Source organism: Miniopterus schreibersii (assembly GCF_964146895.1).
Source record: "Miniopterus schreibersii genome assembly, chromosome: 15".
Lineage (NCBI taxonomy): Eukaryota > Metazoa > Chordata > Mammalia > Chiroptera > Miniopteridae > Miniopterus > Miniopterus schreibersii.
Genome location: NC_138115.1, coordinates 14,377,016 through 14,391,380, shown reverse-complemented (window position 1 = coordinate 14,391,380; position 14,365 = coordinate 14,377,016). Strand labels below are relative to the sequence as shown.

General features: G+C 38.1%; 1 protein-coding gene across 9 annotated transcripts in view; it reads left to right on the top strand.

Moving 5' to 3' along the window:
* The first annotated feature begins 2,001 nt into the window (after positions 1-2,001).
* CCDC66 (coiled-coil domain containing 66) overlaps positions 2,002-14,365 on the top strand; it is a 43,802-nt gene continuing 31,438 nt past the window's right edge. For 3 of the 9 annotated variants that reach the window (XR_014000362.1, XM_081159527.1, XM_081159526.1), the window contains exons 1-4: positions 2,008-2,083; positions 3,903-3,967; positions 4,616-4,641; positions 12,780-13,185. Coding sequence is in view for 6 of the 9 variants with exons in the window: in XM_081159527.1 (XP_081015653.1) it covers positions 2,073-2,083; positions 3,903-3,967; positions 4,616-4,641; positions 12,780-13,185 (508 nt within the window). In the remaining 3 variants the exon portion in view is untranslated. Of the gene's footprint in view, positions 2,084-3,902; positions 3,968-4,615; positions 4,642-7,050; positions 7,113-12,779; positions 13,186-14,365 lie in introns of those variants that run through there. The other 6 variants (XM_081159532.1, XM_081159528.1, XM_081159530.1 and 3 more) reach the window with 6 other exon arrangements.

Below are 14,365 nucleotides of genomic sequence, written 5' to 3'. Positions count from 1 at the left end.
CACATCTTTCTGAGTATATAGTTTCTGCTTGGGGTGATGAAAAAGTTTTGGAAACTGATACTGGTGATGGTTGCACAACATTGTGCTACTGAATTGTACACTTGAAAACGGTTTAAATGGAAAATTTTGTTATAGATATTTCTATAGTAAACAATAAAAGATGTAAAGATTAACCATTTATTACTAAATATGTTTTTCTGGAGAGAGAGAGAGAAAGGATCCTTAACAGTCAAACACCACGTGTAATCCTTGATTGGCTCTTGCTTTCTAAGTAAAAAGCTGTAAGATATTCTTAGGACAAGTGGGAACGTTAACTAGGGATGGAACATAAATAGGAACAGAACATTGGATGTTATCATGAAATTGCTAACTTTCTTTGGTGTAATAATAATAATACTACGGTAATATAGGAGGTCTTATTCTTAGGAGATACATGCTGCTTTAATGTTTAAGGATGAAGTGTTATAACGTCTGCAACTTACTTGCAAATAGTGATGCAAAACAAAGTGTGTGTGTGTGGGGGGGGGAGATGGGTGTGTCTGCTGCTCCTGTGGAGAGAGAGGGGTTGAGAGAGAAAGCAAATGTAGCAAAACATTAACACCTGTCAAATCTAAGCAGGGGATATACAGGTGTTCATTGTACTATCCTGTCACTCTTTATTTAAACATTTTCATAACAATGAGTTAGAAACAAAATTAAAAAATTAAAGTCACACCACTCTACCTCCCAGAAATACTCCTGTTAACATGTTGCTTTAAATCCTTTTAACCTTTTTTCTATGCATAGATAAGTATTCCTTCAAAAAAACCCAAAAACAACCAACCAAACAAAAACAAATACCACCTCCCAACATGGGATCAAACGTACACTGGTACCTTTTCATTCAGTCAAGTAACTTAACAAATGATCCCTTAAGTATATCTTCCACAGGCCGGGTACACAGTGAATATTAAAAGGCCTCTTTGAATTTTCACTGAATGTAACAAGAGAATACAATGTGCCTCATTTATCACAGCTGCAGTTTGTAAAAAAAATCACGGAAGAGAAGAGAGATGGAAAAGCTGTGAACTTTTAGCAACTGCATTTGTCATCTAGGGGCATCCTCATCAGGAAATAGAATTCAGCCGAATTTCATAGGGTTGTTGGCATTTTTTTATTTTTGCTGTTCGTTCTTTTAAGAAGTATTTACCGTCTCTGCTGCTCGGCGCCAGGTGCGGCGGCGATGCAGGTGAAGGGCACCCGCTGCCCGCCCCCCGGAGCTGAAATGTATTAGGACCCGGATGCACAGGGCGGCGATCGCGGCTCAGAGCGCGGCTCCCGAGCAGCTGGAACAGATCCGGGGGCTGAGCGGGAGCCAGACTCATACAACGCCGGGTTGGACCGTGGGCGCTGGGGTTAAGTGGCCTGATAGTCGGTGACCTTGGACAAATTGCTTAACCTCTCTGTGCCTCCAGGAGAATGTTGCAAAGCTTAAATCATACGCTTAAGGCGCTTAGACCCAAGTCTGGCACGTAAGAGCTAAATGTACTGAGCACTTGTCATTGTCGCCGCTACTTAAAAAGAGCTACAATGTGCTAGGCTTCGTGCTGGGATCACAGCGAGAAACTAGACAAGCCCTGTAACCGCCCTAGTAGTTTCCTCCCAGGACCCCGCTAACTTATTTTATGCTAAAATAAGCCTCTTTTCCGGATATAAAACAGAAAATGTTAATTTCCTAAAAGAAGATTATGCTTTTTGTATCTCTCTGTTTTTGCCCACTCCACCTGGGAGGAGGCACTTCTCCGAGGGATTGAACTCGGGGGTGTGGGGGTGGGGGGTACAATTCCGAGGAACAAAGGCCTCTGCCATCCACGTGTCCGGACCCCAGAAGGACCGCGCCTGGCGAAGAAAGCCTGCCATCCCGCAGTCTCGCCCCGACACCCAACTCACCAGCAAACCCAACTCTGATTGGTTCTCTCTCCCAGTTCGCCGGCATCTCTGTATCCAATCGGCGTAGAGCTTGTTGATCCGCGGCGGCAACCGACGTACACAAGGGTCCCGGGCGTCCGGTGGAGAGAGCGCGAGGTCGGGCCATGAACTTGGGGTAAGCTGGGGCGAGAAAGGTGGGCGTCACTGGGGAGGGCGTGAGACTGGGTCGGCGCGGAGAACCTCCCGGGGCTGCGGCGCCCGAAGTGGCAGCGCCGGCTCCCTGAGGTGAAGTGGGCGGGGGTCCGGTGGGCCTTCACGACCCCGCACAGCCCTAGCTTCTCTTCCTAACGCGAGTTCACGCCGTCCGGCCCTCCCCTCCGGCCCCTCACTGACCTCGGCCTGGAGGAGGAGAGGCGTGGAGGAGTGGAGATGAGCGGGGCGGGCAGGTGGGGAGACAAAGCTTAGCGGTCCCCCGGGGGGAAAGCCTGGCGCAGGCCCCGGGTCTCTGCACCCTGCCCGTGCGGTTTGCGGATTATCCGAGCGCCCGGGGGAGTTGAACGCCCGCCGCGCGGGGAACCGAGGCCCCTCGGAGCCCCGGTGTTTCCAGCGCCAGGCACATGAGAAATCCTCTTCAGTAGGGGTTGAGTCAATAAAAAGGACTGTTGCCTGGTTTTCATTACTGAGAAGTTGAATATTTTAAGAAGATGAAAAGTCATCGAACTCAGACTACTGCACATCATTTAGCAAATTTTATGCTCTAGAATTTAGGGTTGGAAAAATAGGGCAGTCGGCCCCTGAAGGAGTGCACCGTGCTGTACTGCTAAACAGACATGCTTGCTGTTTCAAAGTCTTTTTGTTTGTTTGTTTCATCGGCGTAAACACGAACTCTTCGTATACCTGCAACAGGGAAGTCATTAAAACCAATTTTTTTTTTCCAGTGTTTTATCTCAAACACGTTTAGGTAATTTGATTTCTCCTACGTTAGCAATACCTTGTATTTCGTGTTCCTAATCAGACCTTTCCCAACTTCTCTCTTCTTTGGCCCGCTGGATTTTTAATTTTCTCTTGGAGGTCACTTTTGTCCCACTTTTTTTTTTTTTTAACTAAAACTAAATTAACTTTGCGGATTGCTATTTTTCTTTTCAGTGGTTTTTATTAGGACCTTAACAGATGTACATGTTTATTGGCAGTGTCTACTGATACTTTGTGCTCTTTGATTTGACATGCACAAATTAATAGTAGCCGGCCCTGGCCGGTGTGGCTCAGTTGGTTGGGCGTCGTCCAGCCTCGTGCACCGAAGGGTTGCCGGTTCTGTTCCGGGTCAGGGCACGTGCCCCGGTTGCGGGCTCCATTTCCCTCCATCTCACGTGGGGTGGGGGGGGCGGTGTTGGAGGCAGCCGCTCTCACATCATTGTTTCTCTCTGTGCCTCTCCCTTCCTCTCTCGCTAAAAAAAAAATAATCTTTTAAAAAAAAAAAAAAAAAAAAGGACAGCAGCCACAGTTCATTATACAGGGTGGGGCAAAAGTAGGGTTACAGTTGTGAGTACGAGAAATAGTTTATTTTTGTATTATTATTTATTAATTGTTCTCTTATTTTCCTCATGAACAACTGTAACCCTACTTTTGCCCCACGCTGTAGAATTATTGTTGTGATAACAACAAACGAGTCAATAAATGTGAATATGTATTAGTTGAAATAATCAAAATAGAATGGAACTCTATGCTCAGTGAATAACCTTGGTGGCAGTGTTACACCTCATTTTCAAGTTTCAGGTTAAAGATAAATTCTTTATTAGAAAGTTTCAAGAATGTGGATCTCCCTGTAGTTTTCAGTTTTATCTTGGATTGAAAAATGTTTTTAATTAAAAGAATGGTTTAGTATTTATAAGATTCCTGTATCATTTCAAAAGAACAGATTTACTTTCTACGTTCAAATGAGCATTTCTGGTTATTTAAAATGTTGCTGTTTCTTACAACTTTCTTTTATTTTGCAGAGATGGTTTAAAGCTTGAAACTGAATTATTGGATGGAAAACCCAAGCTAATATTGTCTCCATATGGTATGCTGTGTGACTGGAATCTGAAAATGTTAACTTTTTAAATTTCTATATATTTATACGTTTAAGAGACTTTTTGCTTGTGATAGAGTGATATTTAAATGACACTTTGAAAAAAAATCTTTACCTTAACTTCCTCAGATTTATTTTTAGCCAAGTCAGATTATATCACTGCTTACCACTGTCAGTATTCATGAAATTTAATGATCCAATATAGTTCATGTGTTATATATTTCTTCATTATGTTTGCATATAGCAAACATTCTTGTTGGCTAATGAATAATCTAGGTGAAAATGTACTTATGTTCTGTGCATGTAAAGAACGTAATTGAGAAAATTAAGTTTATAGTAAGACCACAGTTGCTAAAGTCATTTTTCATATTAGTTTTAAAACTCAGAGTATACTTTGGTAGTCTTCTCATTCACATTATTTACTTTTTGCCTGACCTGTTTATAGTTTTACCTCGGAAAATAAAAATGAAATAGAAATGCTTGAACCACACTGTAAAACAACACTCAGGACCTAAAGTTAATGCTTTTGGGGTTAATATTTCAGCTTAATATCTTAATGCTAAAATTTTTTAAAAATTTTGTAACTGCCTTAGTATGTTTTTAGTTGATAGTTTAGTAATTTGTTTTTTTCTTTTGTAGAATGTAAATCAAAAATTTCTATAAAGGTAAGCCAAACAAATGACTTTCACCTGACCTGTTTTCAAATGTAAAATGCAGTTTTCTTTACAGTGGTTTGAAAATAAAGTGTGTCAAAATATTATAAGGGGTTAGTAATGATGGTGAGAAGTTATTATTCCCTTGCCTTCAGGCTGGTCCTTTCACAGAAATGAAATCATAACTTTTCTCTTGTAAAAGTCTTTAGAACCCTTTTCTCTCAAAGCTTTCTATAATGATGGAAATGTTCTAAAATTAGTGTTTCCAGTATGGTAGCCAGCCACTAGTCTTATGTAGTTATTGAGCACTAAAAATGTGGCTAGTGTGACAAAGGAAGTGAATTTTTTATTTTATTTAATTTTAAATTTAATAGCTACTGTACTGGACAGTACAGTTCCCAAGATGTTTAAAAATAGGTATTCATACTTGAAAACAAAAATACTTTTCATACTCATTCCATTTTATTTTTCAATTACATTTGACATTCAGTATTTTATATTAGTTTCAGGTGTACGGCATAGTGATTAGACAGTCATAAACTTTACAAAGTGTAGACACCTGGCACCATACACAGATGATACAATATTATTGACTAATACAATGTTATTAACTATGTTCCCTATGCTGTACTTTATATCTCCAAAATGATGCCATTTTTCCACACTGAAAGGTTGTATTTGATTCACAAATTCTTGTATGCATTTAGCTTTCTTTTTTGAGAAGTCACACTTGAGCTTAATGATAATTTTTCTTCTAAATTGTTTTTCTTTATCAGGAACCCGTAGTGCCTTTTTCTATAAAATTACATTACCACTATAAAAAAAATGTTTGATACCATTACTTTTCTTGTACCCTCCTTTTTTTTTTTTTTCAGTTTTAGATTAACATCAGCAGAAATTTCTACTCTGCTCTTCCTTAATTTACTGTAGTCCCTTTTCTTTTATCTTTGCAGTATCTTAAAGATTTTCTTTCATGTCTGTGAATAGAGCCCATTGTGTATGATGTGGCACTTTTCAGCTCTGAGCCCTTGATGTTTTTGCTATTTCTTCCAGATTTAATCAAGGGGGAGAGGTTTCTTAAGTACCCCGAATATCAATGACTTGATAAATGGGTGGTGATGATCAGTTAATTTCACAAGCTATCAATAAAAATTATTTCTCTCTGTATGTGGTATATAGTTATATACCTTGTGTGTTCCTTAATGATAGGCCACAGATTATATATTCTTTCCTGGCCCTGCCCTGTTAAAATATTGCAACTATTTTTGAGTCACATTTAACAAGGATAGTGCCCCTTTTTAAGCTCCTAGACAAAAAGCTACTTGTAACAATTGATTTCAACCTTCCCCTCTTTCACATATTCCTTTTTCATTGATGCCCTTAATGGACTTGCTAACTACATCACTTTTGTGAAGACATTTAATTGTCTTTTAAACCAATTTAGAACATCTGGAGATACCCTTTCATGCCTATAAAACAAAGTTACTAGTCATAGACTTTTGGTAGGGTCATTATAAAATTCTATCAGTGGTCTAGAGATATTTTATTCTAGCATTTTTCCCCCAGAGTAAATATGTCTCAGATGATGTTGATTTTAAATTATTTACTGTCTTAAAGGAAATTGTTTGGATTTATCCCTTTTGCTTTTGGGACTTCAAAGTACTGATAAATGGTAACCGTGATGTGATGGGTATGTTAATTAACTTGATTATTTCACACTATAGACTTACCGAGTCATCAAGTTGTATACCTTAAATATGTACAATTTTTAAACTGTCAATTATAGCTCAGTAAAGCTGGAAAAAGAAATACTGATGCAGCCTAAGTCTTCCTGCTATATTGGTTTTATTTCAGGAAGCTTCTCTTATTTACAGAGCTTACTGAGATCCTCATTTCTTTGAAGAAGATAAAATCCCAAACAGTAGTATTTGTTTTCCTTTTTTTGTTTTAATCAGTTTTTAACCTCTCAAATTTCACAATTCTGCAGCTGTATGTTGAATTCTTTCTTTTTTAAAAAAATATATAACTTATTCATGAATTCTCTCTTCATAGTGCTTCTCTTTTTCCCCAGTGGGATTCGCTTCTACAATACCTATCTACAGTTGTTTTGCCCCTTCCTCACAGGTTGAGTTACTGTCATCTTCATGGTGTGCTTTTTAAACACAACTGAAATCTGTCTCATCATCAAGTTTAACACATGTGGTCAGAGTACTTGCTTAATTCTATTCAAAATCTCTCCTGCATTTTTAATCTGTGTTAATGAATATGAAGTGAAGATGGTTACCAGCCTTATTTCTTAAGTTTATAGAATGAGAAATGAAAGAAATATTAATGATTTAATGTCATGAGTAACTTATGAATTCTAAACTCTTAAAATTATCTCACAGATTTGAAATATAAAACATTAAATTTTTCTTACAGGTATTTCTACACATGAGAATCAATAGTGACACACTAAAGAATATATACAATACTAATACTAGGTAGCGCATTTTATATTTTTTCCATTGATTTTTAGAGAGTGGAAGGGAGGGAGAAGGGGAGAGCAAGAGTGAGAAAGAGAGAAAGAGAAGCATCAATGTGACAGAGACATATTGATTGGTTGCCTCCCACAAGCACCTGAAGGGGGTTGGGGATCAGACCTGTAACCCAGGTACGGGCCCTTGATCAGGAATGGAACCTGAGACCCTCCAGTGTGTAGGCCAGTGCTCTAACCACTGAGCAATACTGGCCAGGGCAGCACATTTTATTTTTTAAAATTTTTTATTTTTTAAAAAATTTTAAAAAATACGTATCTTTATTGATTTCAGAGAGAGGAAGGGAGAGGGAGAGAGAGAGATGGAAACATCAGTGATGAGAGAGTCATTGGTCATCTGCAGCTCACAACCTGGGCATGTGCCCTGACTGGGAATTGAACCCCGATCTCCTGGATCCTAGGTCGAAGCTCAATCACTGAGCCACGCCTGGCTGAGCGCATTTTATATTTTAAAATGTTACTTTTCTCTGATTCTTTCTGGCCTTGAGATCCTGGCCTCATAAATTGTGGAATCAGCCAATATTAAACAGCTGCATTGGACACTGTCTGTATATTAGGAAAAATACTGGTAGACTTAAAACTAGGTAAAAGAGCAACATGCTACATAAAATATTTATGACCTAAAGACCCTCCTCGTTGAGCTGTTCATCTTGAGCTATTCATCTTATCCTGTAAACACTGGGGAAATGATTTCGGCTCGGTTTTTTTTTTTTTTTTCTTATTAAGTAACTTGAATATAATTGAATTGAATATTTATTTGGTAGTTTACAATTTTTTGCTGCCTGTTTTCTCCGTTCTTTGGTGTTAAGCTACAAAAAGTATTCAGAGTTGAGTTGAACGTATAGTGACCTTGTGCCAGGTAATTTGCCACTCCCCACCCCCTTTATTAAATAAGTATTTTTGAAGATCTTTTCTGTATATTTCTTTTTTTTTTTTTTTTTTGCATTTGTTGTTTTGTTTCTTCTTTCTTTTTTTGAGTGTATAGTATTTCTGATGTAATTGGAATGTGGCAGAATAATTCTAGTTAAATTAGAGCTCCAATTAGTAAGTTTCTGTTTAACAAGGATTTACTGCACTATAAAATTCCAATATGTGTGTGTGTTCTGTAACTTGGGAGTGGGGAGAAAAGAGTAAAACCTAGTCTGTGTTTCCTGGAAGTGGGGGTATCAGTCAGGTAAACAACTATATAATACAAGAAGGATAAACTGGGTGTATATTAGGGTTATAGAAAGGAGAAAACATTTGGAAGAGCAGCTCTTTGTGGTTTGAAAAGACCAGGAGTACCTCATAAATGAGGTGACATTTTAATTAGAACTTAAAAGATGAGGGAGATATTTATAGTCAAAGAAATAGAGAGGTGTATTCTAAGCTCACAGAAAATGGTGGGAAAATACCTAGATACAAAGCATAATTTGCATTTGGGGAATAGTGTGTACCTCGGAGAAATGGAGAACATAAAGCTTGAAGGGGTGGGGTTATAGTCATGAAGAGTTTAAATGAATACTCAGTTTGAATTTATTTGATTTTTGTGTAGGGAACATTAAATAATTTTTGAAAAGCGAGCTAGATATGATTTAATCTTTGTTGTAGGGCTTCTGGCGACTCTGTGAAGGACAGGTTATCATAACAGGGAAATCATTGTAGTAGTCCAGGGAGAGTCTTTTGAGGCCCTGTACTTGTATGGTGGCTAGTGGAATGGAAAGAAGGGGACAGAAGTGAAAGATTTTCAAGTTATGTTAAGGGAATGCATCACATTTCTTAGCAGTTGGAGTGAGGCACTAATTAGAGAAGTAGAATGCTCAACTACTAATGACTCAAAATAAGGCCAGAATAAATCAAAGAAGGGTGAGATTAGTAGGAGCTGTAAGCTATGTGCAGTCTGCTGATAATCTGCTTAATCTACAGGGTGGTTTTCAAAATCTAGAATGAGTTGCCAATGTCTAAAAATTGGAAAATTTAAAGTAAAATCTGGCATTCTTCGTTCTCTTGAAATACTGGATAATCTAATAAATGGACTCATTTCTTTTTTGCAGCGTAGTTTGGTTCTTAGCAGTGTCTTTCTCCTGTAGGTGGAAAAGCGCTCTTCAGTTTATACTAGTTCCCACCCAGCCTACAATACAGTAGGTATTTGAGTTTGAGTTTATAGAATTAGTTATAGTAAAATAGCCACAGGGATGGGAGGGTAAAAAGGCATTTTAGATTGTGATATTGGTATCAAAAGCCTAAAGCCCAAAACAAATAGGGTGTAAGTGAGGTGATTAGGGTAATAAATGAATCTTGTGGGTGATTCTACAGGTATGTTTTGAGAAGTAGGGCAAAATGGGGTTGGTGAATTGGTCAAAGTGTGGTTGTGTATTTTGTAATTTATTGAAAGACAAGGAAAGTTGGGATATGATAAGCTCGACGAAAGCCATGTGGCATCCACTTCACTCCTTGATGGCAAGAATATTGTCTTATTCAACTTTACACCTCCAACACTTTTCCCATAGTGGTGAGCACATAAAAAGCAACAATTAATGGTGATTAAATGACTGTTGAGTTATCTTAGATTAGTTGGGTTTGCAGAAATGTACGGTGGATTAAATGGGATATATTTGAGATAGGCACTCTGTGAACTAGTAATGAAATGAATTTAGGCTTGTTGCTGTGTAAATGGTGAGAATAAGATTTGGAAGGAAGAAACGACCAATACTTGCTGGTAAGCTAAAGAAGACTATAAAAGAGAATAAAGACTCAAAAGATGTCTCCATGGTTACTGTTCTGAGAGATAACTCCAGAGCCAAAGAAATGGGATATTTTGGAAAGGGGAGCTAATTTGGGGGAGAGCTGAGAGAAAGAATTCAGTCTTTAAAATGGCATAGTTGAGGATAGTCATTCAATAAAAATTTATTGAATACCTGCTGGGAAAAGGGAGCTAGGGAGGTGGGAGTGAAAGTAGAGCAGGAAACCTGCAGTTTTAAATAGGGTGGTCAGAGAAGACCTCACTATGCTGGTGATATTGGAGCACATATTTGAAAGAGGTGAGTGATTGAGGTGTGCAGAATCTGAAGGAAGAATGTCCCAGCTAGAGGGACTGACTAGCGCTAAAGCACTAAGACTGGAGGTTCTTGTTGAATATAAGGAATAACCAAGAAGCCCAGGTAGCTGGAGGCTAAGAGATAGAAAAAGACATTAGAGGTGATATCATGGGGACATATGGGAGTGTGCCCCATCATTATGTCTTTTTTGGTAAGAGTGAGAAGTTCAGCTTTTCTTCCAAGTGACATGGGAAGCCATTGGAGGCTTTTGAAGAAAGTGACATGCTCTGACAGAACATATTAAGGTAATCACTGGCTGCTGTGTTGAGAGTAGACTGTGGAGCAGGAACACCAGTTAGAAGGCTTTTCAGTAATTTAGACAAGAGGTGTAGTGGCTTAGAGTGGAGGGGTGGCAAGCGATGTTCAAGAGTAGTGTCAGATTCAGGATATATTTTGGAGATGGAGCAGAACAAGGTTTGATGACAAGTTGCATGAGGTATATGAGAGAAGATTCAAGGATAATTCCAAAATTTTTGGCATGAGTAACTGACATGGGAAAGACTGAGGGGAGGAAGTTATTTAGAGGCAAGAGGGAGATCAGGGGTTTAGTTTTGGACATGCTCAGTTTGAAGTGTCTATTAGAAACCCAATGGAAGTATTGGATAGGCAGATGGAACTTGAATTTAGGGGAGAGACCCATCCTGTAGACAATAAATTTGGGAGTCACCATCATATGGATAATATGTAGAGCCACAAGACTTAAATGAAATTACCAAGTGAAAGAGAATTTAAAGAAGAGATCTTGGGACTGAGCCCTAGGCATTCCAACTTTAAGAGAACTGGGAGAAAAGGAGGAGCCACTGAAAACTGAGAAGGAGCAGCAAGAAGAACCAGGATTGTTGAGTCCTGTAAGTGAAGTAGAGGAAGAGTTTCAAAATGGAAGGAATCATTATCAGATGCTGCTAATAGGTATAGTAAGGTGTAAGTTTGAGAATTGGTCATTGAATTTAGCAATGTACAAATTATTAGTGACCTCAATGAACAGTTTTGGTGGGGTGGTTGGGTGAAAGCTTGGTTGGAATGGGATTATAGGAGATGAGAGGAGAAAGTGGGATCAAGAATTTTTTTTTTTACTTTATATATTTTTATTGGATTTTAGAGAGAGAGGAAGGGAGAGGGAGAGAAAGAGAAGCATCAATGTGAGAGTGAAACATTGATAGGCCACCTCCTGCACAGAGCCCACAACTTGGGCATGTGCCCTGATTGGGAATTGAACTGGCAACTTTTTGGTGCACAGAACGACATCCAACCAATTGAACCACACCAGCCAGGGCAAGAGTTTTTTAAGATGGTAAAAAATATATGAACTAGCGGAAAAGAAATGGTGATGATTCAGGACAAAGCAAAGGATTGATAGAGATCCTTGAGAAAGAGAGGGTTATGGAAATATGTACAAGTAACAGGAGGGCAAGCAGTTTGTATGAGTACAGATGCTGGTATAGATTTGGTGGTAGAAACCTGAAGTTGTTTTCTAAATGCTTCCTTGTAAAATTTTCAGTGAAATGTTAATCAAGGTCTTCAGCTGAGAATGAGTATGAAAGAAAGTGTTAGGGGCTAGGAGAAAGTTGAAATTGTTGTTAAAAGGGTGTGATGTGAGTAAATGAACTTTGGGAATATGAGACTGCCAGGAAGCATGAAGAGCCCATTTGTTCTTGGGTATGTATTTAAGATGAAACCAGATGTTGTGACTATGTGTTTTTCTCCTTGGATGCAGACACACGGAGTAGGTGAAGAGTTAGATTTTTACCAGATTTGGGATTTGCCAAGTGTATGTGACATAGAGCAGGAGTTGAGAATGGAAGACAGTTACGGTTTTTTAATTGTGGAATTTAAGATTGGTAAGGAGGGATGAGAAGACAAGAGGAAGGTGGTAGGATCAACAGATTATAGATCCCAGCAGAGTTAGAGAATTGTTGGGATATGCAGAAAAGTTAAGCTGGAAAAGATGGGAGGTGGTGGTCATGCGCAGTACTTGAAGTTGAGATTATGGGGGATCGCAGTTATGAGTGGTTACAGAGTCAGTATAAGATAACAGTATGGGAATGAGTAAGGGAGGTAGCACGAAGGACAAGAGTACAGGAGCAGAGTTCAAGGAAATGAGAGACCAGGATATTGGGGGAATGCTCTCTCTGGATATGAAAGCACTGATCATTGAGGCAGGAGTTATGTTAGAGGGATGATGACCCATGGGCTAAATTATTAAAGGAATAAGGGCTAGTAATCTCTGTGTCTCTAATTGCCTTTAAAGATGAGAGGTAGTGTGGGTGATGTAATCATGACATGAGATTCAGTGCTGAAGTAGAATGGAGATGTCCTTTAACAACTAGATGAAAAGTTCTGTATTCTTCAGTATCTTGAATAAAATAATTTCCAGTTGTTGATAAAGCTTTCAGGTGAAGATCTGCAAAGGTTAAATGTTAGTTTCTTTTGGATATAAGCAAAATGGGAAAAAGTTAAGAGGCCTGATTTATCACAGATTATATAAAGGTAATTACTGATTTTTCATGGGCTGTTATAAATTTTTGGTGTCTTAACAGATGGGAAATAAGGCCAAGATTGGAAAATGTCCTTTAAGAACAAAACAAACTGGATACATTCTAAAATCAACACAAAATACTTGTATCAGGAGTGAAAAACTTTTGGAAAAAGAGAGAATTGGTTCAGAAACTTCACTGGCAAAAGGTGAAAAAAATAGTATGGCTAAGGATTTATGCAAGCAGTATGCTGATAAAGACTGTCTTCATATCCAGAAAAAGATTTCACCTGCAACCCCTACTATACAGAAGACTAGAAACATCAGAAATCCATCTGTAGTAGCTAAACAGAAGCCTGGCAAAAAAAACATCACAGGTGAAAATACGAAGAGTAGTTTGGTGTGTCTAACACAAGACCAACTACAACAGATTTTGATGACTGTAAACCAAGGAAAGGAGGAAGAAACAAGTAAGACTTTCTAAAGTTTTAATTAATATTAATTTTATTGATATATCAAGTGTTTTAGAATTTCAGGTTCATTGGATTTTACGTAACTGTGCCTCTTAAGTTCTATTTTAACATAAGAATTTTTAAAAAATTCATATACAGAAATACTTTTATAGTATGCTATATTTTAAGATTAATGCCCAGAATATTACTTTCATGTACCATAGCCTTAAGAAATCCTGTTTTCTGTGGACTCTAGAAAAGATGTTAATACAAAACATTATTGTACTTATTTTAGAATGTAGGAGACTTGACTTCTATTAAAAATAATTATATTAAATGTTCTAAAAAAACTATACGTCTAGTGAAAATTGAGGAAACCGTACTAAGAAGATTTGACTTGCTCTCTGAAAATGTTGATTTTCTTGACCACCACATTTTGCTTTTCCTAACTCTCAATCCATGCTAAGGATTGGCAGCACTATATATATATATATATATATATATATATATATATATATATATATATATATATATAATATATCTTTATTGATTTCAGAGAGAGGAAAGGAGAGGGAGAGAGAGAGAGATAGAAACATCAATGATGAGAGAGTCATTGATCGAGCCCACAACCTGGGCATGTGCCCTGACCGGGAATTGAACCCTGATCTCCTGGATCCCAGATCGACGCTCAACCGCTGAGCCACACCCGGCCGGGCAGCACTATATTCTTAAAACACAGACTTGGAAGGAGCAGTAGAATGTTACATGCCTTCTGTAATTGTATTATGTTTTTAAAGGCATTCTTGTTTCAGCTTTGAGCTAAGGAGTTGTGAATATGAGTAGCAGTATCATTAACATTTTGTGAGGCAATAGTGAAATAAATAAAAATAAAAATAAAATGAACTGTCACTAGGAAGAGGCTCCACAACTGGTTTGGAGACTACGTAGCTTATATATACTCCCAAGGTGCTGAGATGGAGTCATTTACCTTCTCTTGGTCTAGATTATTCTTTGTAAAATGAGGGAGCTAGATTTTGTCTTTAAGATTAGAATTCTAGCTCAGAGAACAAAAAATAATAACTTATTAAAGATAATGAGAGAGAATATCAACAAAGTTAAACGCAGAATTTGCCTAGTCTTATAATGACCTCCATATTAGATATGCTTTTTTCTTCACTAGGAGAACTAGCACATTAAG